Source organism: Python bivittatus, unplaced genomic scaffold (assembly GCF_059951505.1).
Source record: "Python bivittatus isolate LINGU-HERP-01145 unplaced genomic scaffold, Pbiv_v1 ctg000610_np1212, whole genome shotgun sequence".
In the NCBI taxonomy this organism is placed as follows: domain Eukaryota; kingdom Metazoa; phylum Chordata; class Lepidosauria; order Squamata; family Pythonidae; genus Python; species Python bivittatus.
The window spans coordinates 47,142,047-47,169,635 of NW_028277088.1; the positions used below are offsets into that span (position 1 = coordinate 47,142,047).

General features: G+C 37.5%; 1 protein-coding gene across 1 annotated transcript; it reads right to left on the bottom strand.

The window, feature by feature from the left end:
- Positions 1–428: 428 nt before the first annotated feature.
- On the bottom strand, positions 429–26,680 carry DCLK3 (doublecortin like kinase 3). Its single transcript, XM_088150956.1, has 5 exons — positions 26,472–26,680; positions 7,812–9,697; positions 6,269–6,401; positions 4,590–4,757; positions 429–2,589 (listed from the first exon to the last, which is right to left on the bottom strand). Exons 1-5 carry the CDS (start codon positions 26,551–26,553, stop codon positions 2,393–2,395), a joined length of 2,466 nt encoding a protein of 821 aa, XP_088007082.1. The 5' UTR covers positions 26,554–26,680; the 3' UTR covers positions 429–2,392.
- Positions 26,681–27,589: the final 909 nt, after the last annotated feature.

The window sequence follows — 27,589 nt, forward strand, 5'->3', positions numbered from 1 at the left end:
TCCTTTAATTAGCCTACAATTCTAATAGTTCCGGAGATGAACTTTTCTCAAGGCCAACATTTCATAAACAAATACAATTACTTTTTTTCTGACAAAGAAAACAAAGACCAAGAGGAAGATATTCCTGAGTTTTTTAATTTTTTTTTCTGCTCATCAGTATTACATTCAAACCCTGTCAAAAAAAGGAACAAAGAAAGATACAGAGGGGAAAAAAAACCTTACAAATATGCAACTGAGGTCTAGCAATAGATTTCAGTTCCTCTGACCCCACCAGGGTAGAGCCAAAGAACAAAATTTAAATATTGTGTAAATTGTGTCACAAACATCTATGGTACAGAGAAATGTACACATCTGGACACCTGCTCCACATATTCCTTTACAACAAACATCTAGTGTTTCTGCTGGAATTGGCCTTTGCATTGTAGGAAAAAGGGATACACACACACACATACTTTTTTGTTTTTGTTTTCATCCATTCAATTGTGTCCAATTCTAAGAGACTGCCCGGATAATTCCCTGCAGTGTTCTTGGTGAGGTTTTTCAGAAGTGGTTTGCCCTTGCCTCCTTCCTAGGGCTGAGAGAAAGTGACTGGCCCAAGGTCACTCAACTGGCTTTGTGCCAAGTGGGACTAGAACTCACAGTCTCCTGGTTTCTAGCCTGGTGCCTTAATCGCTACACCAAACTGGCTCTCACATATACATACACACACACACGCGCGCGCACACACACACAATGAGCATTAATTTTTTTTAAAAAAATCTCCCTATTTTTTTATCTGTTATCCCTTTGTGTTTCTTCCCGTCGCTTATCACAGTATTGTCAGAGCCACAGTAAGCCATAGCCAGATCTATATCAAGAATCAAACACAGAAGCTGGATCCCTACAAGGAACAGCTATAAGCCAGTGCTCTAGGGATTAAATTGGGATCAATGGTCAATCCTTCACTATTTATAACAGAGGTGGCTGTATCTCAGGATTCATATTGCCAATTCCTTCCACATCTGAGATCTAAATCTAACAGCCAAGGCAGCTTACTATTCCAGATTGCAACCTCAGATAGTTCTTTTCCAAGGTCCAGACTTACTACTACCAGTTTTATCAAAGCAGCAACTCTGTCTGATGCACAATTCACAGTACCAATTTAAACAGGAAGGTCCTAAGAAAAAAATCACAACACACAAAAAATATTCTGGTTATATAATATTGGACATAATCAAAACATGCATAAAGACACAGACATATCTGGGATGTATCTAGCAGCTTACCTAAAAGAAGAGGGCTTCTTTTCTTTATTTAGTCCCATCTCTCTCTCTCTTTTTGGATAAGGAAAAGTAAATAACCTATTAATTTTTCTCATTATTTTTTATTTTACTTATTTATATATCAGATTTGTCACTACCCATCTCTGTTCTGTTCTGTTCTATTCATCCCTATTCTGAACCCAAAGTGTAGTATGTATCTACACACAATTAAAACAAAGCCCTGGCATGCATTATACATAGTTTATACAAGAAATCACTCCCACCCCCAATATACAAACATTTTAAATATTCAAAATATAGAATATCAAGGATATGTTCAATAGCATGGTGCCAAAAAAGGTAGTTATACATGCCCCAAAGGATCTTTAAATTCGTATCACTTAAGCAACTCATGCCACAGCATGTTTTTGAAACCAAGATTTTTTTTAAAAAAAAGAGAGAGAGATTCTCTCGATTTCTAATTAAAAAATCCAGGTAGCTAGTCCAATTCCCAAGACATTAAGCATGCCTAAAATAATTCTTTGGAACCTGGCCTTTATGTAAATAAATTTAACTTATGTGAATGGTTCAAAAATACATTCAGTCTTATCCATTTAACCAGCAGTTTGACAAGTTCTTATATAACTCACATTTTTCAAGATCTATTTTAAAAATATGTTTCTGTAACAAGAGTGCCTTTCCTAATTCCTAAAGACAGGTGTAAGAAAGAAACATATAAATAAGTAGTTTAACACTAAGTAACTGTTTAGGTATCTATGGAAAAGACTGCATGTATTTCACCACCACCAATGATCCCATCTTCCTCTACTTTGAACGCCAAAGAAAAATGTCTTAATCATCAAAACACATGGCAACTGAATCAAAAGTCTTGCCTTTTCCCACATTTCAGGTGGGTATTCAAGGCTTTAATTTGTTCATTTAAAAATAATTCCTTTTTAAAAATGAAAAACTGTTCTATAAAAAGAATCAGGATGTGACTGCATGACATCATAGAAGGTCAGTCATAAAGATGTGCTCAGCAGACTTCAGTCCCAACAGAAGTAATGAATTTGCCTAACGTTTTATCTCTGAAAGAAGATTGTATCAGTACAGAATGGAAGAAGTAAGTTGTCCTCAGTGGATATGATCCTTTATGAGTCTTCTTTGGTAACTTCTGACTTGCGCTGACTTCGAAAGTGTCGCTCCAGATTGATGGTCACTTCTCTTTGGAGATTTCTATTGTTGTTTTTTCCAGCTGTATGGATCCACAGATGCCGAAGAACTTGTTGAGCGGTATAACGCTTTTTAGGATCAACTACCAGGAGTCGGTTTATCAGATCTTTTGCAGCTATTAAGACCAAAGACAAGTATAATTAACACAACTATGCTTTGAATAGTTTCATACAACTGGAAGAAACTTAATAAAATTTAACAATTCAACATATGGCAATATTGGGACACTAATTGGAAGGCCAAAATTATGAAAACATTCAACCATTTATAGACAGTTGATGTATAGATTTATAGGCAGACTCTGGGAAACCTTTCTTCTGTCAGTTTTAGGATAGAGTGTTAAAAGTAGTTTTGAAATAAATGTTCAATACACTATCACTTTTAATAAAGGTAAACCTTTCATTAAAAAAAAATGAAACACAGGATAGGAAAAAACAATGCTTTGCACTGAAAAAAGGTAGCATCCTACACAATAATACTTCAGATTCTAAACAAAAGAATTATTATATAGACAAATCACAGCATGACTTTGCTTCTCCATTAACATGACTGCAACAACATCAAAGTTTCTGTTTTTAGACTTGTCATTATTTGAAATATCTTCTAAATCACCATTTTGCTTTTTCCAGAGATTTTTTTTAAAATATAATCTTTATCATTATAACAAAACAATCTTAATCTTAAAGAAAAAAAGAAAATAAAAGTAGAAACTAAAAATACAAACTAAGAAAACTAAAGGAAAAAAATTATCAATAGTCCCTGGTTTACCAATGAATTCGCTACTATAATATGAACAATACAAGACGTTATTGTAGAATATCACAGAATCTCTGCCATAGTAACACATTCTACTGCTTCCTTTGATTAGTAGAGAATATTGCCTTTTCCAAAACAGATAAATCACTCATTTCCAACAACCATTCCTTGACATCTGAAATAATATCACTTTTCCAATTTCTTAATATAATTCCCTTTGCCACTTCCCATGTTCCATACACCCACAATTCCTGATAAACAGTCAAATTCCAAAGCTTTGGTATATAATTCAACATTTAACATTTAAAGATTTTCCCATAAATCTACTAATATACTATAATAATAATAATAATATAACATATATATTTATTATAGTGTATATTATATATTAATTATATATAATAAATACAATAATATAATTATAATATAATACACTATCCCAAAAAGTTACTAAATGATCACATGTCCGTATCATATGGGTCAGTGAGCCCTCAAATTTTTTACACCTCCAGCATAGAAAATCTGATGTCCATCTTTTCAAATACACTCTTTCAGGAGTACAATACACCCTAAATACAAGTCAAAATCAAATACAAATACAGTCCTCTTATCCCCTGTGGTTAACCTTAAGTATAATTAATGAATATAAACCAGGCACAGGTACATGGCACAGAGCAGGCTTATTTCTATTAAAAATATTCAAAATGAATTGCAATTGGGCCCAATTTGAATATTATGACAAGCTGTAGTTTAACACAAAAATCTCCAAATTCAGCATCCTTTGTGAAAAAGGAGCAAGGAAAGTATACAATTCAGAGTGTTTCTGTAGTCCATATTCATAATATTAAACAATGGTTATGGCCACATATTTCACCAAGCTATGTGTTTGGTTTGGTTTTAACTTAGTGTGAGATGTTAACTTAATCATTAAGGTTTATAAACAATATTTATAGCTTCTGTGTGAATGCAGCCACTTTAACATTCCTCAAGTCCTATTTAAAACAAATAAAGGTAAACTCAGCTTGCAGTTTAGCATTAGGGGTGAATAAAAATGAAATTCTGCGTATATGCCAAAGAGCATACCATTTGCTTATTATATAATTGGTTCTATTTCTGCTACTCAAATATATGGTCTAGAAGATATTCAGCACAGCATAGGCATCACTCCAGGTTCAACTACGTGTACTTTTCTCTAGGTCCTAAATTTTTTACCAGCAGTAGCTACACATTTTCAGTCCTATCTTTCCAGTCTCATGACATAAAACTGTAACTTTAAAAATTAAATCAGTTTCCTGGAATATTATATTAAATACTGATTTTCACACCGCTGCAATCCCAGAAATACTAAAGGAAGCTTACCAGCTGAAATGTTGTCCCAGTATGGAGAGAGAAATTCATAATGTCCGAGCTGTATAATTTGAAATAACTCCTCCTGATCGCGTTCATGACTTCGAAAGGGGGGGAAGCCACAAAGTAAAATATAGAGTATTACACCAGTAGCCCACATATCAACTTCTAAACCGTAGCCTAAGAGAGAAGAAAAGAAAAATTGTGGACATTGGCAAATGATTTAACATTTGCTTTCATATTTTAAAATGTGAAAAAATATTAGAATAAAACAAATTATTTCCTTATGTCTTAGGTGACATGTAGTTCTAGTATATTCACTATCCTTCTAATCCTGTCCTACTCCCTCCTAAACTTAATCAAGTATGGTTGGTGCCCACTATTATCACCTGTTCTTGCCAAAGTTATATAGAGGCAGCTGCTATTATGTATAGAACAGAATAGGTTCAGGTTTTCCAACTCACTCCTTACATCATGCATACAGCATCTATGTACATGTATGTATGCATGCATGCATGTGTATACAAACACACAGATTCAAACATGGGCACACACACACACACACACACAAACCTTCTTTCTAGTCATAATAGGGTGACAGATCCTATACTTCCCACCTACACGTGATGCAGCTACCAAGGTCTTAGCTAAAACATAAGGAAGATACTACCAGCCTTTGGATTTATCCCAGCTTTGAACTTCAAAAGCCACAGTTCCCTGAGGTGCCACTGGTTTTCCATAAACAATAAGACATCGCCACAGTTTAGGAACTACTACTCCATAACCATATTGCTTCACATGACATATAGAATAAAAAAGAATCTGTGAAAGGTGACAATATACAAACAATTTACACTAGTGTGGCCTTAGTGAGATCACTGAGCAACACCAGCAAATTGGCTGATTTCTGCACTGTGAATCACTTTTGTTTTCTCTCCCCTGTCCTCTGCCCAAATCATTTTTGCTATCTGATTACCACATAGTGATGAACATGATGGCCCACCATCACTCATGTGTTGGGGCAGACTAGCAATTGGCATCTCCACTCAAGGCAAAGTGGCGACTACCCAAAGCAAGGCAAGCTACACACCAGGCAAAACTTCATGCAAGATCCCTGTCCTTAACAGTAAAAATACAGCATTAAGTAACTACCAATCTGCTGAGCTCAGAAAATACTGCTTGAAAGTCTGGCTCTGCTGAAGTGTGTATACAGTACAGTATGTTTCATGCCCAGAATGCTATTGTTACTGTGCACTGCGTTGCTCTTTTCCTTAATTAACACTGTCAACTAAAACACAAAGACCGCATAATCCAGTTGTACCCGCATAGCATACAAATCCCTACTTTTTCAGGAAGAGAAAAAAGACTGATTTAAAACAATTCCTAAAATTCATCCCTCCTTCCCTATCCCCATTTCTGCACCACCCCTTTGTGCCTTTTCAGGCATGTATTCCTGGAGTCAATTTAGCATTCCTCAACAGTTACCACCATAAAGGGACAACTGAACAGTAAGAGATCAAACACATAGCTCTATAACAGAACACAAATGTAACACACCTAGGCTATATTCATACATTTGTAGTGTTGTAAAAACACTTACTGGATAAAAGCTAAGCAGGATAAAACAACAAGATTAATCAAACGCTTGCATAACTTGACATAAACAAAGATTTTTAAAAATTTATATTCACCATTTTCAGCAAGTATTTCAGGAGCAACATAAGTTGGAGTTCCACACACAGTGAATATCGGTCTTGTCACCTGCTTTGCAAGGCCAAAATCTGCCAGTTTCAATGTGGTAGTTTTATCTGGATTACGCTGAACCTGAGCAGGAAAAACAAAAACAAAATTCAGATTAGACAGAAATGATTAGCTTAAGTTGCACACAAGCATAAGGCTTAACCATCAGCTGAAAATTAATGCACAGAATGGATCTTTATCACTACAAAACTGATAGTGGGATAGAGCCTATCCTATGTAACTGCCTGTCACAAACAGATATTGATTGAATTGCTATGATATCATGGAGTATTTTAAAGATTTTAATGGGCAGGGCTGGGCAATTCTAATGGAAATCCACCTCTTTTGCTATACTGAAGTTCTTAAATTATAGCTCTAGCCTTTTCAAAGTAGAGACATCAATTCCTTCAATAGGAGGACACTGTTCCAATAGCTACCTCTTAATGGCACACTATGGCACCTCAGTTGAAAAGAATCTTGAGAAAAATGTCCTGGAATTCTTTGGAGGCTAGTTTCAGAATATGCAGTAATATGCTTTATAGACTAACAAGGTGAATCAGTATAAGGCGAGCTCATAAGTCTAAGTCTCAGGTGTTTCCAAATTACATTAAGAATTAACTGCACACTTTGTATTTCTATGAGTAACAAACATACAAGGAGTTTTGATAAACTAAGCTAAATGTCATTTTTATGAGCACTGTAATTGATCCTCATGATACCATTTAAATGGATGTTGAAGAGCTCTGTCTTTGATTTTCTTTTTGGTTTAACTGGGACATGGCTTTGATATATCTCCTGAACATTTATGTGGAAAAACAGGAAGCTAAAAGGTTAATTAAAAAAGCAGGCATGTAAATGTGCATGTGTTGAACTGCTGAGCAAAGAAAGCTAGCTATCAGTGACTTCAAAGAATACCCTTAAAGGTACGTGCATTCTTCTGTACAGAAATTATAACAGGCTTGCATTTTTCTCTGCTGTTACCTCTAGCCACACAAGATGGCAACACTATATTGCCAGATCCATATAAAATTCTACTATGCATCTACCTATCCATTCTATTTTTCAAATACACAAAAGCTTGTTTACACACTGCACATAACTGTCAAGCTCAGAGAAACTAAGTTTCATTTTTACATTCTACTTTGTAGAACAATTTTGTAAATCTGTTCACCAGTTTTAGAGAGGGGGTATATTCTGTACTGTTACTTTTTTACAAAGTGTATTAAAAGCTGAGTCGAATTACATCTAATGCAAAGCAGCAATTCCTTATCCCAAAGAAGTACCCCAAGCCTTTTCAGTGAGCTTGAGCAGACAATCTAATCAATTCAGGTAGTCCAAATTCCTAGATTAATCTTTAAAAGGATAGGAACAATTTGTACCATTCTACATATTCTTTCATACTCATGTTCTAGATCATTTTTCCATATACACCAAAACAATGAATACCAACAATTTCAGTTTATTAAAAAACACAATGTATTTTGCAGTTCTTACCAGAAGATTTTCAGGCTTGAGATCTCTATGAACAATGTTCTTGCTGTGAATATATACAAGAGCTTCACATAGATCAGTTATCATGAGAGCGGCATCATGTTCTGTGAACTTCACACTCTCTATGATGGCATCAAATAAGTCTCCACCAGGGATATATTCCATGATTAGGTAAATTTCTGCTTCAGTTTCAAATACTTCAATCAGGCTTACAATGTTGGGGTGAGAGAGACTCTTGATTATCAAGATTTCATTTTCTAGCATATCCTCCTTTCCCTTCAGCTTCGATTTATCAATGATTTTCATTGCATAGATCTGGTTGGTGCTTCGATGGTGACATTCCATCACAACAGCAAAGTTCCCATCTCCAATAGTTCTGCCAATTTCATAGCAATTCTCCACATCTGCTCTGCTAGAGACATTATGTCTCAGTTGTACATCACTGGTCTTATAAGTTTTATTTCCTTCTTTGTTAATTTTAAGTTCTTCCTCCCTTTCATGACTAACCTGTTCACTCTCCCCATGCCCCACTTTCTCTTCTCCAGTATTTTCTTCTTTTAATTTCTGTACATCTTCTCTCTTTCCCTGAACTTTTGTTCGCTTCTCTGCATCAATCTGCGAACTTTTTATTAACCAACAGCTCTGATTCATTCTAGAACATTTTCTGTGTTCCTTCTTTAGCTCATAGGTATCTCCTACTATAGTGTGCTGACTTTCTAGTGGCTTTGTCTTCATTTTTCCTAATTCTACATCATTGTTCTGCAGGATCTGATCCCTATCAATACTTCGTTTTTGCTTCTCAAGATCTTTACTGACACGACTGTGTGAAGTTGTCCATGTACTCTGACAACTGGCTTCATTCCATGTAACTTCAGCTTCTTCCACGGAGTTTTCTGATAATTTCCTGCAATTTCTCAATTTTGCAGGCTTTTCAACATTGTATCTCTTACATGTTCTTCCACTCAAGTCTCTGCTCAAAAATGGAAGATCATCCTGTCTTTCTTTTTGCAGTTTTTGCCTCAGCTGTCTTTCTCTTTCACATTTCTCACATCTGATAATTGTATCTGAACTTTTTTCAGCTTCGCTTTCAGGATTTCTCTCTTCATTAAAATATCTCTCAATTTCTCTAAGTTTTCTAGAAGGCTTCACATCGTATTCCCCATGCCAGTTGTCTCTTACCCATCTCTTTTTGGGTCTCATTTTCTCTTCCTGTCTGTTCCTGGTATGAGCTTTTATGTCATGCTTGTTAATTAGTTTAGGAGACATGACATCCATGCAGTTCTTAGCAACTGTGGGTTCAAGGCTCTTTTCTAACTTGGAAGCCTTTTCATACATCCTGTGTTTGGACTTCTGAGGTTGTTCCCAATTTTCTGAAGCCCCATTAAGAGGAGCATAAGGGTTATCTGGAAAAAGTTCTTGGATTGCCATTTCAAGGATTTTCAGGGTTAATTGTTCCTTTCCCATAGCTATGAAAGCATCACCCTCTCTAAAGAAGTCAGAAACACTTCTGATTTCCCTTCCCTTCAAATTATATAATTTTCTCACACGATCATTTTTCCAGCGTGGAAATCCCAAGGCTTCTGAGATGTCAGCAATCAGCTGTTCAAATGTTTGAACAGAACGCCGATTTAGAAGCAATGTTATCTTCCTGACTGCATGCCCACAGGGTTTCACTACTGTGACAATCCTTGGCTTTACTGGGCTGTTCTCAGAATGGATAGTGTGGAAACCAGTCCGAGAATTTATAAAAGGAAAGTTGAAACCATTTGTACCAAAGTAGGGCTTTCCAAAACCTCCACGGGGAATTGGTGGACAAGTACCTTGTAGTCTTCTCTCTGTTACACTTGAGCTTATGCAGCTTAAAGTGTGATCAAAAAATCCTCGAGGTTCTGCAACAAAAGAAGGAAAGAAAGAAAGATTAAGGGGCTAGGACAGGAGTCTTACTGTTAATGTTTATGGCATATCTTCCACATGCTGGATGGAGAAATAAACAAAGATATTCTGGATTAATTATGTTCATCAACTGATCACCAATAATCATATATGTATCACTTAAATATGCTCCTTATACTTGCTTGTCTGTTTTGGTTCGCTACTTAGCAGAAAAAAGTCTAGAGGCCTGTTAAAGCAAAAGAATTACACAAATATGTCAGCCAATTTCTGTTTTCTGATGTTTCTACCAGGTTGCTACTTGAATTTCAACTTTTGCTAAAAATATTTTCAGATGAATAAGTTAAAGAACAGGATTTTCTGATGAAGATGTCAAAAACCAGTATTGTTAACAGTAAGAAGTGCTTTTGGAGCATCTGAAGTTGCAAATCCTAAAATATTTTTTAAAATATATTTCCTCAGGAAAAAAAGGCTTTTATCATAACATAGAATTCATCAAGATCCTATATAAGTGCTTTATTATAAAAACATTTCTCTCATTTTTCTGATTTAATTATGACTGAGATTGAACTATAACTTAATCCTAAATTATAGTTCAAGTATACGTAGCTAAAATTTAAAAAAAGTATGTAGCTAAAATTTTAAAAAAAAACACTGTCAAATTATATTCCCATGTACGTTGGTTCAAAAACTACATTTTGACAAGGAAACTCGGCTATAAAAGATTTAATGTAATTGAAATTCCCCATGACCTTTCCTTAAATGGACAAAACCCATTTTCCAATGGGCAAAATCCTGAAAACTGTCTATAAAATGATTTCACATAAAGCAATGGATTGAACCAGTGGAAAAAAGACAGTGGCACACACACACACACACAGTAACAAATTTCCAATCCCACTCTATCAGGAATGGTATTTCCCAATTTGTGCCTGCTGCACTTTATACAACTGCTTGGCAAGAAAAAATCTTTGGAGAAGTCACAATCCGTAAGGAGAGATGTGTGTTCAGAAATCTTCTCATCTACTTTGGCATCTACTGTGCTGTCCTTTAACAATGAGGCAGCCCAAGAAAAATACTTGTCCCAGAATAAAGCTTTCATATGTAATTTGCCTTCACAGAAGTTTGAAGAGAGTTACATAACTATATAGTATGGTTGTATTAAGTGTCAGCAACCTTTTCAGGTAGCAGGTATCATAGCACAAGATTGTTCATACTAGAAACAATATTGTGCTACGGTATGGATGCCAAAAATTTTAAATGTTGTTAAACATTTCCCAAGAGCTTATGTGAGGTCATCACATTTTGTGTAACAATTCTGAAATCCTACAAGATAGAGTGATCATGTGAGATTTTAGACTAATGGACAACTCATACTTATGAACAGGCTAAAAATGGCAAACAGCATCCTCCTTCCTCAAGCCAACAGACCGACAAACCGCTGAAGCCACATGTTTTCATGAACCACTGAAGCCTCGTTTTTTTAATATGTAGCCTGTTTTTGTATGAGTTCCGACTTACATACAAATTCAAGTTAAAGACAGACTTAGGAATGGAACTCGTTCTTAACCCAGGGACTGCCTGTATAAAAAATGTAAATTAAAAACTAATTTCAGATCCACTTTGGCGCAGTGGTTAAGGCATCAGGCTAGAAACCAGGAGACCATGAGTTCTACTCCCACCTTAGGCACAAAGCCATCTGGGTGACCTTGGGCCAGTCACTCTCTCTTAGCCCTAGGAAGAAGGTGGCAATGACAAACCACTTTTGATATCTTGCCAAAAAAACTGCAGAGACTTGTCCAGGAATAAAAAAAAAAAAAAACTGACTTGAAGGCACACAAAAAACCCCAACCCTAATTTGGAAGGGGTGACAGGGGTGCTTCAAGTTCCCTCATGTATCCCAATGCTGAGCCCTGGTTTAGAATTACACAAGTAACCCTTAGGCTCATGGACTGTCCTTTTCTTTCTGAGTAACTGTGAGGACATAGAAGTATTTGCTTTTAACTACAGTTCAAATTATACTACCAGTATTATTACTACCAGTTTTTAACTACAGTTCAAATTATATTCAATCCAGTAAACCTGTAGTTACTCTTATCAATAGTTCAGCAAAAATGTCAAACAATATGCCTAAAGATATACATGAGGCATGCAGTGTCCCATTCTACTTAAAAGCAGTGATGGAATTTTGTTTGGTTGGATTTTATAAATAAACTTGACCTAGTTGCAATTCCCAGAACCTCTACAGACTAAAATAGAATTATCTTTCACACTCTACTTTTTTTATTTTTCTGATACGATTCATGGCTTAAAAACCACAAACAAAAATATGTACATCAGAGAAAGCTGCATGCAAAAATATACATATTCTGAGAATCGGTACCAAACGTGCGTATTAGAATAAATATAATTTTGAGCATTTAAAAATTTAAGAAGGATGCAAAAATCTTAAAGATAAGTATATACACATACATAGATACACTGATCTGTAAAATAATCACTTCCTAAAATAAAAGGAGAATAAAAATGGAACATTTCTAAAATGGAAACAAAATCTTTTTCAAAAACTATCATATGCATCTATAGCTGTGGTTTTCCTCTATATAAGACTATACTAATATTGTGTTCTTTTATATGGGAACCACAAATGTCATAAAGTCATTTCATATCAGACTTTGGTGCTAAACTTCAAATGTAACTTTTACACACTCATTATGGTTACTCATTTATATAGCTATAAATAAGCATGTATTGTGAACCAAACAGTGCATTCTTTGATTAATAAGTACAAATTCCCTCCTTTCTCTCAGATGCAAAATATGAAAAACTATTTCAAGTAGGTCAATGTCTATACCCTGGTCGAATGTTTACTAAAGATAAGAATAGGATACTTAAAACATATGTATAGTGAACAATGAGAAATGGGGGTCAGGAAAGAATAATTGCTGGATGAATGTGGACTGAATACCAAAATCATTGATCAGTACAAAAGAAATATATTGTGGTAGTTGGTGATACAGAGGGAACAAATGAGGATCAAATTGCAAAATAAATATATGAAGCCCATTGATATATGGTCTGAGAAAGCGACAGTTGAATGGTACTGATGACATCATCCAAGAGAGTGAGGTCAGAAGTTTAAAAGAACCAAAAGCAATGTATGAATGAGGTAGAAACAATGGTGGTTTGCAGGGACAGAAGGGTATAGAAAAGTATAGTAAACATTGTTTCCTTTTCTTTTGTTAAACATTTTAATTTCTTCTTTACTCCTTTTCTGTCTCAGCAAAACAATGCCTATCCCAAAAAAGAATAGCTGGTGAGTATGCATATATGTAGTCTGCCTACATGTATATACACATGTATATACAGTATGTATACTACAGGCACATAGTATATACATTATGTGTATATGTAGTGTGGAACTTATTTCTTAGCCAGGCCTTTGAAAGATATTTGAAATTACAAGTGTCAAACGAAGTACTAAACTATAATGCAAAAGAAATCTCACTGGCCAAACAATTATGGCTAAATTACAAGTGGCTTTGGTTTTTCTCCCCATCAAGAGGTTGCATTAATATTAATAGAATTAAAATTATAGTACAGATGGGATTCTATTGGGACAGACTCCTAATCTCTGCTATGAGAATGCATAAAGGAGAATAATCTATTTTACATATGCAAATCTGAAACGTGCACAGCTTAGGACAGTCTTTTGGATGCAAGTGTTTCCTTATGTAATATGCACAACTTTTGCATAAGCAAGTAGCCATTGTCTGTAGGATGTAACCTGAATCTTTTAAAATTACATTGCCTTCAATCTCCTATTCCTTAAAAGTAAATTATTAACAGTTTTAACTTGCAAGGCCAATGTATAATGTGCATGCATAAGACTGTACAATCAGGGAGAAAAGAAGGTAGATCTTAACACAGATTAGACATTATCAGATGGAAACAAAATGTGATCACACATATCCTTTTACATCAAATGAATTTTACACTGGCATTGTTTATGTACACTTTAGGAAGAAAAGCTTGCCTGGAAAACAGAGGAAATGAAGATTTCAAGGAGTACTAATGTTTGTGCATTATAACAGGAATAAAGCATACACAGACAAATTTGAGAACCCAAGTATAATTTTACTGCCATAAACACTGCATTTTTGGTACAATTAGTTTAACAGTTGAGCTCTTATACACTAAAGGAACTCATGTTTGTGAAACTTGGTAAGAATGTTCTGTGCAAAACTCCCAAAGAAATATTTTTATGTAGTGGTCTTAGATCAGATGCCATCCAACAAGGTGAATTGTGGAAGAAAATTATGAAGTTCACTCCTTAACATGAAAAATGGTCCTAAGAATCTCCCAAATCTGTCAGCTCCTTCATTTATAACTAAAGCCTTAAACTAATTATGTTGGCTTAATTTTAGCCAATAAGATGAATAATGGAACACAGCATCAGAATATGCACGTAAACTGCTAAACTGAAAATTGGCTTCTATACTTAGGTTCATAGTGCCATACTTAATATAATATTAAACCTTATCCTCCAAAGTATTTGCTTAAAGCTATTCATACTATTAAAATTCCTTTGTAGTATTTTATAAACACCTAATCCTGGAGTGTACTTCTCCTTAAGCAACATGTAATATATCATGTATTTATCACATATATCCAGCCCTCCTATAACAATAACAACTGTCCTTCCTTTGAAAGCTGACCTCAGACAGTACTATTAAATAAAAAAGACAATGTGCAGTAGTCTAAATTTTCCTCCTGAATGTGCATGGATATGCACAGATAAGAAAAAGGATGAAATCCTCCAATTTGGGAAAGTGTGAGAAGATTATTAATAGAAGGCAATATAACATTTTGTGGTGATTGTTATGATGATGTTCCAATGTCACATCTTCTGGAGCACCCCTAGCAACTCACCTAGTAAGCTGCATGACCAAGAATGACCAAAGCCTACCCACTACTGAGTACACAAGCTTATTTCTTGCCACAGGCCACTTAAAAATGAAATAGTAATTCAAAAGTACTAATAATACTTGAAATCCCACAGACTTAACTGTATTTTATAAGGCACTCTATATTACTACAGAGTGTAAGAACTTTTATTCAGCATATAAACTGTTTGAGCGATAGGCGATTCTAACTACTGAAAGTCTCCAGTCTGCTTACATGTAACCGCATGCATTAGCATCATAATCAAATAAAATAAGATTACATTATAAAGCCAGGAAATGCTTTATTTTGAAGTAGATTAGTTCTAGGTAAGATAAACAACTTTCAACCACCACAGAAAACTGCATATAATTCAATAAACTTAGATAAAGAGACAGGCTGTCTAATTTTCTGAAGCCAGGGTTCAAGCTTTGTTGCACAGGTACTTTAAACATCACTTCTTTAAACTAGTTTGAGAAAGCATTCAGCCATCCAGCAGACTCCTCAATTTCCCAATGATTTAAAACAGGAGGAGATTCTAAAACAGTCTATTTAATTCCCAGCAGTATCCTATAGCTAATTAATTTAATCTTGCTTGAATGGCACCAAAGATAGATTATTTTTTAGAATACCATCATTTTATGTGGATGCTAGCAAGAATCATGAGCCAAGATGTAATGCTAAGGATAAGAGGGAAGAAACAGCAAACAACAAATGGGCTAACTACTGGGCCAACAACAGATTCCAGTAACCAGCCTGGATGTGGTTGTTTTTTTTTTAATGGAATATTGCTTAGGAATATTATGCTGTCCTCCCTGGAGGCAGTATATACAGAAAGTCAGTCTTTCTCTCTCTGGCATGTTATATAACATTCATAAACACTGAGATGACAACTCTGAAAATAATAAGCTATTACCTATTTTTTCTCATAAAGTGAGAGGAGAGACTATAAGATCAGCAGGCAAGACAAAGCACCTCGTTCAACCTTCAGTATCTCGAAAGAGTGGTGAAAAAGGCTTCTGTTCTGAAATACTTGAATGCCATTGCCAGTCATTATAGCCTACACTGACCTAGGTGGAATCTTTTCATCTTAAAGATAATGATCATGTTCCTAGTTATTCTACAGGCTTCTCTTCTCTTTTCAATACACCAGAGCCTCTGAAGATGTATAAAAAATCAGCTTCTAAAGTCACTAATACTGTATTTCTTTATAACGGATCACGTAAAAAGGCATCTATTTATTGATCTTCTATTTCTTTTCCTTCAGACATGCCATTATAACTGAACTGTCATTCCCAACACTGTTCTTTATAATACAAAGAAAGGATAGTGTAGGTACATTGGAACTTCAACTACTTTGTTAAGAATATACAGAAATAAAAAAGCAATACAGAAAGCAAATATTGCTCAGTTAGCAATGGTGCATTTCCATGTGCGTGGGCACACACACATGTACAAACATTCTGTCAACAAAATAGTAAAAAGGAAAGTACTTTTAATAGATGGTTGTTAACTATCTGACCCTTTGTGGTCACTGGCTGGGTTCACAAAATATACTAGGATAGATTAAAATGTAATTTGGTAGTTTGTAATTCAATATGTTGTGCGAACCTAGCTACTAGCTTGTTAAATGAACTAAGCTACTATAGTAAGCCTTGGTCTATTTGGGCACAGCATATTAAAATTAACGGAGCAACTGTATTTGGTCAAGCCATATTAAGAATTTAGCATGCTGTGAATCCAGTCACAGACTGGACAGCCAGTAACTTTACTGAGCCACAGGAAGAAAATGCTTTGCCTTCATATTTTCATAAGAAAAATGGCATGGCATACATGCAAATGAAAGCTGAAAATTCAAGAAAGCAAGACCTTGAGCATTTATAAGAACCTCCAACTCAGTGTCTTACAGATGTCTTTCTTTAAGATCTTATGATCCCTATTCAGCAGGAATTTGGTATTACTTTCAGTCCTAGAGATTGAGGGTCATAGAATTTACAGACCAATACTTTTCAAAGTTGGAGAAGAACTAAGCTAAGGGATCCTGGACTCAAACTCAAAAACATCCACAACCCCCAGCTTCAGTTTTGATAAACTGAAAACTAGTTATTTGAAATGGAATCGTAATGAAGTTACAGATTAACAAACTCTAGTCCAGTGCTTCCCAAATTTTTTCCCTCATTATCCCAAACCCTAACTCTGAATGGTTGCTGAACGAATGGTTGTAACTCGAGGACTACTGTATTATAAAAACAATATCATTGAATGATCTGTCATTTCAACAAACTACCATTGGTAATTCAATTGATTTTCATCTTAATAGGAATACTTTGGGAGATTTTCGAATATATTTTAGTACATGTGGCAATCTTTAAGTCAATTTAAATGTCCCTGTTGTAATTGGTTAAAGGGTTCATGTGTCATTACCCAAAGAAAAACCACTTTTACCCAAATTTGGATAATTCACCCAGATTTGGGAAGCAATGCTCTAGTCCACAGAAAACCTATACCATAATAAATGTGTTAAGCCCCACTGGTGCCATCTGACTCTTGGGTGATAAAGTCTTACAAAAATGCAGTCAGAGAGAGAGTGGGATGAAAGAAAGGCAAAATGGAAGAAAGCAATCAAGAGAAAAGAATATTAGGAGGTAAAGCAGGAGGAAAAAAACAATTCTGCATCCTCTCATGTATGATGAGCACAATGACTTCATTAACAACTAAATCATAATTAACTTATTAAAATAAAAACACAACCATTAGTCTTTTTCAACTGAATAGGTACAGACTTATTAATGTTTTCAGCTAACCAGCTTTTCTTTCTTTTCCTGGTTGCTGCCAGGAACTATTTCCTTGGAAACCATCAGAGCTATGGAATTTTTTGATTTGTAAATCTTCCTCCTTGGCTCCAAATATGCTCTACTGTTTATACAGGTTTACCTGTACACCCAGTTTTCTGTCATTTGTTTACAAATACTTTAGTCAACATTTCTTCATAGGGAAGTATACACAATAACTAAATTTAGGTCATACAAATATCTCCAACATAGCAAATCACAATACTTCATGGGTAACATCCAGGTTTTGCAGAAAGAAATTACAATTAATATTTTCATATTATGATTCCAATAGATGCATTCAGAAGTTCCTCCCCCTTTTTCTTCTTTTCACATATGAATTTTGTATAACATTAAGATGGAATATAGTACACACTAAATCTGACCCATTTTAAAAAATGTCAGACTCTTACTTCTACAAGTTTTTTTTAAAAGTATGATTACATCATGACAACAGGTCCATGTTAGATATTCAGACTCTACCGATGACCATTTAAATTAAACTACTAGCTCACTGTTATTATGAAGTTGTAGATTCTCCATTTCTGAAGGTTTTAAAGAAAAGTCTGGACAGCTCAGAGATGGTTTAATTGATTTTTCTGCACACTGCAGAGAATTAGACTACATGATCCTTGTGGTTCCTTCCAGCTCTACAATTCTATGAACATATAAAGATAGTCCTCGTTTAACAAAGGTAATTGGGACCAGCAACTCAGTTGCTAAGTAATGCAGTCGTAAAGTGAGTTGTCACATGACCATGCCAACTTACAATGGCACTTCTGGTTGCTGCCATTAAGTGAATCCTGCACAGTTGTTAGGTGAGACATTTGCGACCTCCTGCAGGCTTTCCCATTGACTTTGCTTGTTGGAAATTGACAATGAAGGTTGAAATGGTGATCACATGACTGACAATGCCGTAATTGTGAGCCCATTACCAAGTGCCCAAATCACATCATGTGACTGCAGGATGCTGTAACAGCAACTATAAGGACCCATCATAAGTCTCCTCACTCAGTGCTGTCGTAACTTTGAATGGTCAAACAAGTGGTTGTTAAACAAGGAGTACCTGTATTTGTTTTTCTACATAGATCTGCAATTCTCCAAACCATAGTTCTTCTCCCATTCTCCGTATCAGTTCTTCCTTTCATCTCTAAATTTTCTCTATATATTTCACATACTTCAGAACTGTACTCTGGAGCTATGCTCTGTTTCAAAATCCAAACAATGGCTTGCAACCCAATTTCAAACCATACTTGTAATCAAGCATTGGTTCAGATATATTGGCAAATTCTATTTTGAAAAAACTGAAATGATTTAAAAACAAAAACAAAACCTCAGCAAGCAGCATACAATAACTGAAGGGCAAATCACAAAAACAAATCCTCTGAAACTATGATCTGGAGGATTAGAACATAAAGTAAACTTAGGTATAGGAATGACTTAGCATTACATAATCAAGTCTTGCCTCCAGTACTTCCTCCTCTTCCCTTGCTCCAATTCACTCAATGGTTGTGATTGTACAAGATACCTACTTATGATCTACCACTTTACCCAATTAATCCAACTATCTACTTTGCATTACACACTGAACCATAACTTTACCACACCTGGGTTCATGAACCACACTCAGCTAAAATGTAGCTGGTTTGCTTGTGATTCAGCATGTCATGTGAAAACAGTAACTAATTAATTCCCTGATTTGTACCAAATTTTTGTGAGTCCTGCTTCTGAATTAGAATGAACTAACATCTTATTCTAATAATAACCATTTCAAACACATCATTTGGCATGATCTTCATTAGATTGCCCAAATTTTGAAGGATATCCAGATTGTGTGTGTGTATCTACATTTAGATAGATAATATAATAATGAAATATTGTGTATTGAGCTCAACTGGATAGCTTTTCAGAGCTAAGAAAGCTGCAAGTTGTCTCATGAGCTAGGAGATAGTTCTGTCTCTTAGAGAGTGTTCTGATCCATTGACAAAAACATCTCTGAACCCAAGAGCAAAAAACGATGTTAAGCTCTTTTTTACAACAAGGTCTGTTAAACCATTAAAAAACAGATAACATTTTAACCAAGGTTAACTATCTTTCAAATTGAAGACTACTATAAGAGAATCACCCCTTCATGGATCACTGCCTTGTCGTGGCGAAGGGGCTTGCGTAACTCAGTGAAGCCATGAGCTATACCGTGCAGGGCCACCCAAGACGGACAGGTCATGACAGAGAGTTCTGACAAAATGTGGTCCACTGGAGAAGGAAATGGCAACCCACTCCAGTATCCTTGCCAAGAAAACCCCATGGACAATGTTAAAAGGCTAAAAGATATGACGCCGGAAGATGAGCCCCTCAGGTCGGAAGGTGTCCAATATGCTACTGGGGAAGAGCGGAGGGCAATTCCAAGTAGCTCCAGAAAGAGTGAAGCGGCTGGGCCAAAGCCGAAAGGACGTTCAGCTGTGGATGTATCTGGAAGCGAAAAGAAGGTCCGATGCTGCAAAGAACAATATTGTATAGGTACCTGGAATGTAAGATCTATGAACCAAGGCAAGCTGGATGTGGTCAAGCATGAGATGACAAGACTGAACATCGACATCTTGGGAATCAGCGAACTGAAATGGACGGGAATGGGTGAATTTAATTCGGGTGACCATTATATCTACTACTGTGGGCAAGAAACCCTTAGAAGAAATGGAGTTGCAATCATAGTCAATAAGAGAGTCAGAAAAGCAGTAATGGGGTACAACCTCAAAAACGACAGAATGATCTCAGTGTGTATCCAAGGCAAACCATTCAATATCACAGTCATCCAAGTCTATGCCCCAACCACTGATGCTGAAGAAGCTGAGGTTGACCGCTTCTATGAAGACCTACAACATCTTCTAGAACTAGCACCAAAAAGATGTCCTTTTCATCATAGGGGATTGGAATGCTAAAGTAGGAAGTCAAGGAGTAATCGGAATAACAGGCAAGTTTGGCCTTGGAGTACAAAATGAAGCAGGGCAAAGGCTAATAGAGTTCTGTCAAGAGAACAAGCTAGTCATAGCAAACACTCTTTTCCAACAACACAAGAGACGACTCTACACATGGACATCACCAGATGGTCAATACCGAAACCAGATTGATTACATACTTTGCAGCCAAAGATGGAGAAGCTCTATACAGACAGCAAAAACAAGACCAGGAGCTGACTGTGGCTCAGATCATGAGCTTCTTACTGCAAAATTTAGGCTTAAATTGAAGAATGTAGGGAAAACCACTAGACCACTCAGGTATGACTTAGATCATATTCCTTGTGAGTACACAGTGAAGGTGATGAATAGATTTAGAGGATTAGATTTGGTAGACAGAGTGCCTGAAGAACTATGGACGGAGGTCCGTAACATTGTACAGGAGGCAGCAACTAAAACCATCCCAAAGAAAAAGAAATGCAAGAAAGCAAAATGGCTGTCTGATGAGGCTTTACAAATAGCTGTGGAAAGAAGGAATGCGAAAAGCAAGGGTGAAAGGGAAAGATATAAGCAACTGAATGCAGATTTCCAGAGAATAGCAAGGAGAGATAAGAAAGCCTTCTTAAATGAACAATGCAAAGAAATTGAGGAAAACAATAGAATGGGGAAGACTAGAGATCTCTTCAAGAAAATTGGAGATATGAAAGGAACGTTTAGTGCAAAGATGGGCATGATAAAGGACAAAAAGGCAGGGACCTAACAGAAGCAGAAGAGATTAAGAAGAGGTGGCAAGAATACACAGAAGAACTATACAAGAAAGATCTTAATGTCCCTGATGTCCACGCTGGTGTGATCGCTGACCTTGAGCCAGACATCCTAGAGAGTGAAGTCAAGTGGGCCTTAGGAAGCATTGCTAACAACAAAGCTAGTGGAGATGACAGTATTCCAGCTGAGTTATTTAAAATACTAAAAGACGATGGTGTTAAAGTGCTGCACTCAATATGCCAGCAAGTTTGGAAAACGCAACAGTGGCCACGGGATTGGAAAAGGTCAGTTTACGTTCCAATTCCAAAGAAGGGCAATGCCAAAGAATGCTCAAACTATCGCACAATTGCACTCATTTCACATGCTAGCAAGGTTATGCTCAAAATCCTACAAGCTAGGCTTCAGCAATACATGAACCGAGAACTACCGGATGTACAAGCTGGGTTTCAAAGAGGCAGAGGAACTAGAGATCAAATCGCCAACATTCGCTGGATCATGGAGAAAGCACGAGAGTTCCAGAAAAATATCTACTTCTGCTTCATTGACTATGCAAAAGCCTTTGATTGTGTGGATCACAACAAACTGTGGCAAATTCTTAAAGAGATGGGAGTACCAGACCACCTTACCTGTCTCCTGAGAAATCTGTATGCAGGCCAAGAAGCAACAGTTAGAACCAGTCACGGAACAACCGATTGGTTCAAAATAGGGAAAGGTGTACGACAAGGCTGTATACTGTCACCCTGCTTATTTAACCTATATGCAGAGTACATCATGAGAAATGCCAGGCTGGAAGAATCACAAGCCGGAATTAAGATTGCAGGGAGAATCATCAACAACCTCAGATATGCAGACGATACCACCCTAATGGCAGAAAGTGAAGAAGAACTAAAGAGCCTCTTGATGAGGGTGAAAGAGGAGAGTGCGAAAGCTGGTTTGAAACTCAACATTAAAAAAACTAAGATCATGGCATCTGGACCCATCAATTCCTGGCAAATAGAAGGGGTAGAAATGGAAGCAGTAACAGACTTCATTTATTTGGGCTCCAAGATCACCGCAGATGGAGACTGCAGCCATGAAATTAAAAGACGCTTGCTCCTTGGGAGGAAAGCTATGGCAAGCCTAGATAGCATATTAAAAAGCAGAGACGTCACCTTGCCGACAAAGATCCGCATAGTCAAAGCTATGGTTTTTCCAGTAGTAATGTATGGCTGTGAGAGCTGGACCATAAAGAAGGCGGAGCGCCGAAGAATTGATGCCTTTGAACTGTGGTGCTGGAGAAGACTCTTGAGAGTCCCCTGGACTGCTAGGAGGTCAAACCAGTCAATCTTAAAGGAAATCAACCCTGATTGCTCATTGGAAGGATCGATAATGAAGCTCAAGCTCAGATACTTTGGTCACCTAATGCGAAGAGAGGACTCTTTGGAAAAGACCCTGATGCTGGGAAAGATTGAAGGCAAAAGGAGAAGAGGACGGCAGAGGATGAGATGGTTAGATAGCATCACTGAAGCAATGAGCATGAAAGTGAGCAAACTCAGGGAGGCAGTGAAGGACCGGAAGGCCTGGCGCAGTATGGTTCATGGGGTCACGGAGAGTCGGACACGACTTAACGACTAAACAACAACATAAGAGAATCACCCTTGTCACTATTGTGCTGACAATATCTGTACTATTCAATTCCTTAATTTTTGGTTCTCTATTTGTGAAATTTAAAATGTGTGATATGGTGAGATAATCTAAGTTTAACATACTGGTTATATATATAGGCAACTGGAATAGATAGTGGGGCCCAGATTTGATTCCACTATAAATATAATAGAATAGGAAGAGTTAAAACTGGGTCAGGTTGCTTCCTGTTCTTTGGAGGACAATGATAGACATAAAAAGATAATACAAAGTCTTCACCAAAGAGAAGATCAGACTCAGCTTAAAGGCTTTGCAGGCTGATTCTGTAGCTTTCTAGTTAGTTACACCTTTATGGTCAATGGCCAGGACTGAGTAAAGTTTTAGTACAATTAGAATGAAGTAAACTAAAACACTATAAACATTTTTTAAAAAATCAATTATTAAATGAGCTCCAAAGAACGCAAAAGAGATTACCATTACTAAAATACAGAACTAGTAAAATATTAAAAGTTAATTAGTTACTAAAATTTTAAGCTTTTTCCTATCTGTACACTTATTGCTATAAATGACTATTATTAATAATGTAAAACTGTTAAACAACAGGTTTAAAATTCTGCCCCAAGGATCCATAACATTCTAAACAACAGAGACTATATAAAGTTGCAGTGGACAGTAATGATCATCAAGAAGAATTTAGCTACTCTCCTAGAAGTCATATCTAAGTGTCTGCTAAAAGGGAAAGATTAAGGTGGGTATCTGTTTTACTGTGTCTGATAGTCAAAAAAAGATGCAATTAAATGTTTATACCAATCTGAATCAAATGGCAGCAAAGAAGGACATGTGCTATCAATCTGATTTCTTCCAAAGAACATGGGCACAGATAATCTTGAATAAGGTTAAAGTATTCTTTGTTTTAGATGCAGAATACTAGTCATTTATATGGCTACTGCCAAGGGTTTCCCTAGCCTGCCTAAACTGTAGATTTTGCAATATAGTTTAGGTCCTTTTGTAAATCTAGATCAAGTAAAAAATATGCTGTTTTTTCTCAACAGAGTTTTCTGGTAGCCAGCTGAGACTAAACAGTGGGTGGAAAATCCACAAAAATCTTAAGCTGGACTTTATTTCAATTAGCCACGAAGGGGCAAAGTTATCTTGCAAAATCAAAGTCACTAAAAAGCTTTCAAGATCAGTTTGAGCCAATACCTCTGACAGAAAATTGCATTTTGGTCACTAATGAAGTCAGATCTGTTTTAGAAACATATTTGGATAGAAAGAAGGGAACCCTTAGGAATTTTGAATGGACAGTTGCTTTAGGGGCCATCTTTGGCTAAGATCAAGCACAGCAACCTATATCTCTTCAGATGGCAAAGAAAACTTTCTCTCCGAAAGCCTTCCTCTTCAATATTTCTTAAAGTTAAAAACCTAAGTGCAATGTAAAATAAATTAAAATAAAGCAAAACAATTTAAGCCTGAAGAATTAAACAAATACATAGCATCTCCATACCAGCTAATTGCAGGTAATTTGTTTTATGCCAAGAGAGAAAATATAGAGAAAAAATGCACAACAAACTCCAAACTCTCTCAGTTGCTTGACTATAACATGTCAGAAGCCTTGGAATCAACTGATCATCTTATTAGCTTGCTTGCTTCAGTTCTGCCATTACAAAGAAAGAGGGGGGAAAGATAGAAGAATAACCATTAAATACAGATGCTCTGTCATCTGTTTCTCAGGAATGCCAAGGTCATACCAGCGTGAGATCAGGAGAGGCTCAGTGAAAGACACAAGGAGGACTATGGGATGGGAAGGGGGGTGGCGAAGGGAAAGGGGGTTAAGAAAAGGTTGGTGTGCGCAGGCTTTTTAGTTTCAGCAACGCTTTTGAGACTGTACACTTCTTCTCAATAAATGAATCTTTCTTTGAACTTGCCTGAGTTTCAAGGGAATCATCTTTGTTGGGAATTGAGCATTGCAGGTCCTCACAACATTTTATATTCTTATCTGGAGCTCTTGAACTTGAGATCAGTTATGTTTATAACTTTCATATTATTCCATCCAGATTTAGAAAACATTTATTGGAATCCTTATGAACTGTCCATACTACAGTAGTAAGTATGTAGGAAGAAGCAATGTAATATGGACAGTTTAAGTAAAGCCACAGGTCTTATATATAGCACCTTGTACATATCAGCATATCAAAATCTCTACGTGCTTTTTATGCAACAGATGGGGAAGTTTAATATGAGGTTGGGGAAGAAGACCCATGCATTTCAAGAGGAATGGCTGCCAGTTTCAGGGCCCAACAATATTTCCCCAACAGGCATATATTTTACCCTATAGAATGAGAATAACTAAAGGAGCTTAAAAGACTTGAGGAATTTGATTTTTTTCTATTTTAAAGCAATAAAATTTCCCTATGCACCACAAATGTATGTTATATTTTGCAAGGCAACAGTGCAATATTTTTAATACTTAATCATAGCTAGTTTATGTTAAACTTCACCACTTATACAAAAGTAGGTACTCTGTTGGAACAAGCCAATATTTATGTGTTTTGGAATTGTTTTGTAAAACGTGCAGCATGTGATCCACCAGAAACAGGCAGTAGTCCACCATCAAATCAAAGTTTATTACCTAAGTTTTTCCTAATCCCATATCCTACAGACGTATTTGATTACAACATCCATCATTCCCAGACAGTGCGCTAACAGGAAGTAGTGGGAACTGTTTGCTTATACATCTAAAGGATAACAGGTTTGAGAAGGCTAATCTATCATCTGCCCACACAGGTTGATCCTGGGCAATAGATGGGGCAATTCCTACACCCAGTCAGTCCCAACCACCAGAAGGAAATGGGTGCAACTGTTCTATCCATTTTCAGGAACAGAAGAGTTGTTGGAAGGGGTCTCAGGTTCCCCTTATTCTAGAAGACTGAGAAGCTGCAACTAGAAGCAAGCATATAACAGCCAATACAGGAGTAAATAAACGTGTTGATCCTGCTGTACCGCTCTTTAAACACCTGAAATACATTAATCCACCTGCCCTTACGAAGTTGATTAGTTTCTTTGCATTCCCATTAAGAATGAGGAAAAACCGTCTGACACTTCTCCCCCCGCCTTTTTTTTGTAGGAGAAGGGCAGCATGAAGGTTGCTACAGACAAAATCTGTCAGCAGCAGTTACCTGTCACTTTCCAAGCAACAACCCACCCAAAGGACTAAGCTCCGCTTCCTCAGAAATCTTCGTAGTCGTTCCTTCCCTCCCCAGCTACCCACCGCCAAGTCAAGAGGTGAAATGCGACAGTGAGCCTCTCCTCTGCTACGCCCTACCCCATCCCTGAAGGGTACCCATCCAAAATAACACAGAATAACAGACTGGGCGAGCAAACAAACTCAGACAAAGAAGGGGGTTGCAAACACTGTAGGCGGGCGGAGATACACCCGGACACGTTTTCCCTCGGCACGTTTGCCGATCTCTGGGAGCGAATGCTGTAAGCAGCCGAGACCGCAGGCAGAACTCCGGGGAACAGCTAGAGAGCAGCAAGATTTGAGCCCGCGGGCTGCAGAAGGGGAAAGGTTTAGGGAGGGTAACCTCCGTCATCTTGGCGGGAGAAGCGAAGCCTCCCCAAGGGAGCGCAAAGTTTTTCCGCCGCAAGGGCCCACTCACCGGGATGATGGGGGTAGGGGCAGTGACAGGAGCCCCCCGGCCCCGCTGCAGGATGCAACGGAGGCGGCGCGGCAGCAGGCATGATCCGCGCGGTCCCGACTTCTTTCCCCGCCTCGCCGTAGGCGGCTTCTCCGGCTCAGACTATTATAGTGGCGACGGCGGCAGACTGAAGGAGGAGGTGGCATCCAACGCCTCCTCCGCCCAGGAGGCCGGTCAGCTCCCCGCCGCGCCCGGGAAATCGGGGGTAGGAGGTGGCGCCAAAGTTCCGCCAGCGCCGCCTCGCGCGCGCCGATTGGCCTCGCGGCCGCTTCGTCTCACAAAAGCCGAGCCGCTTGTTTCCTTCTGCCTCGCCCAAGTTTGCCTCCCGCGCGAGCCCCCCCCCCCCCATTCTCCTTAGTTTAGGAAGTTGGTGTAAGCTTACCTAAGGTTGCCCCTGCAGGGATGTCCGCATCATAGGCCTCCCCTTAGCCGGGGAGTTCTCCATATTCTGTCCAACAGGCGAATTAGGAGAAGGAGAGACGGAGCCTGAATAATGCAATACATGATCAGTACGTGGCAGCGAGGGAGTGATACTATCATCCCTATTTTTCTCCCGCCAGCCCCGCCCTACTTTAGCCGCTTGACGGCACGCAGGTGTTAAGAGATCATTCAGAAGCGAGCCAACTTGTATTTGGCTGAGAAAGGTTCCACTTTTCAGTTCGTATCAGGGCATGGTTGCTGAAGGCCAGCGTCCTGGGACTAGGAAGATGGCAACTCGCAATGAGCAGTTGCCTATCAACAATCAAGCCCTCAGCGCTTACCTCTTGGGCACATGGCTGGAATGGTTCCTGGGTTCATCTTTGTGCCAGCAAGCTTTAAACTGGTCTCTCATCCCAACTGTTAAGATGCAGGGATGGCAAAGCTTTACATGCTGATTGTCCACCAGTTAACACCAGGAAGGATGGGAGGAAAAAAGGCAAACTGTTCAGCTGTCTCACTAAATTGTGAGCTGCTCAGTCAAGGTTTATTGAACCGTAGTGGGCTGATTCATATGCCACAGCCATTAACTGTGGTTTCCACCTAGAGCACAATAGCTAAGATGCCGTATGTTAAGCCAAATCCCAAACAATTAAACATTT

Bases quoted from the DNA above. Each gene is read 5' to 3' on its own strand.
- DCLK3 (XM_088150956.1), bottom strand. From the start codon at position 26,553: ATGCCTGCTGCCGCGCCGCCTCCGTTGCATCCTGCAGCGGGGCCGGGG. The intron at 6,402-7,811 runs GTAAGAACTGCA...TTTCCTGCTCAG, and splicing joins TCAAGCCTGAAAATCTTCTG to GTTCAGCGTAATCCAGATAA. The intron at 4,758-6,268 runs GTGAATATAAAT...CTTCTCTCTTAG, and splicing joins TGAAATACTTGCTGAAAATG to GCTACGGTTTAGAAGTTGAT.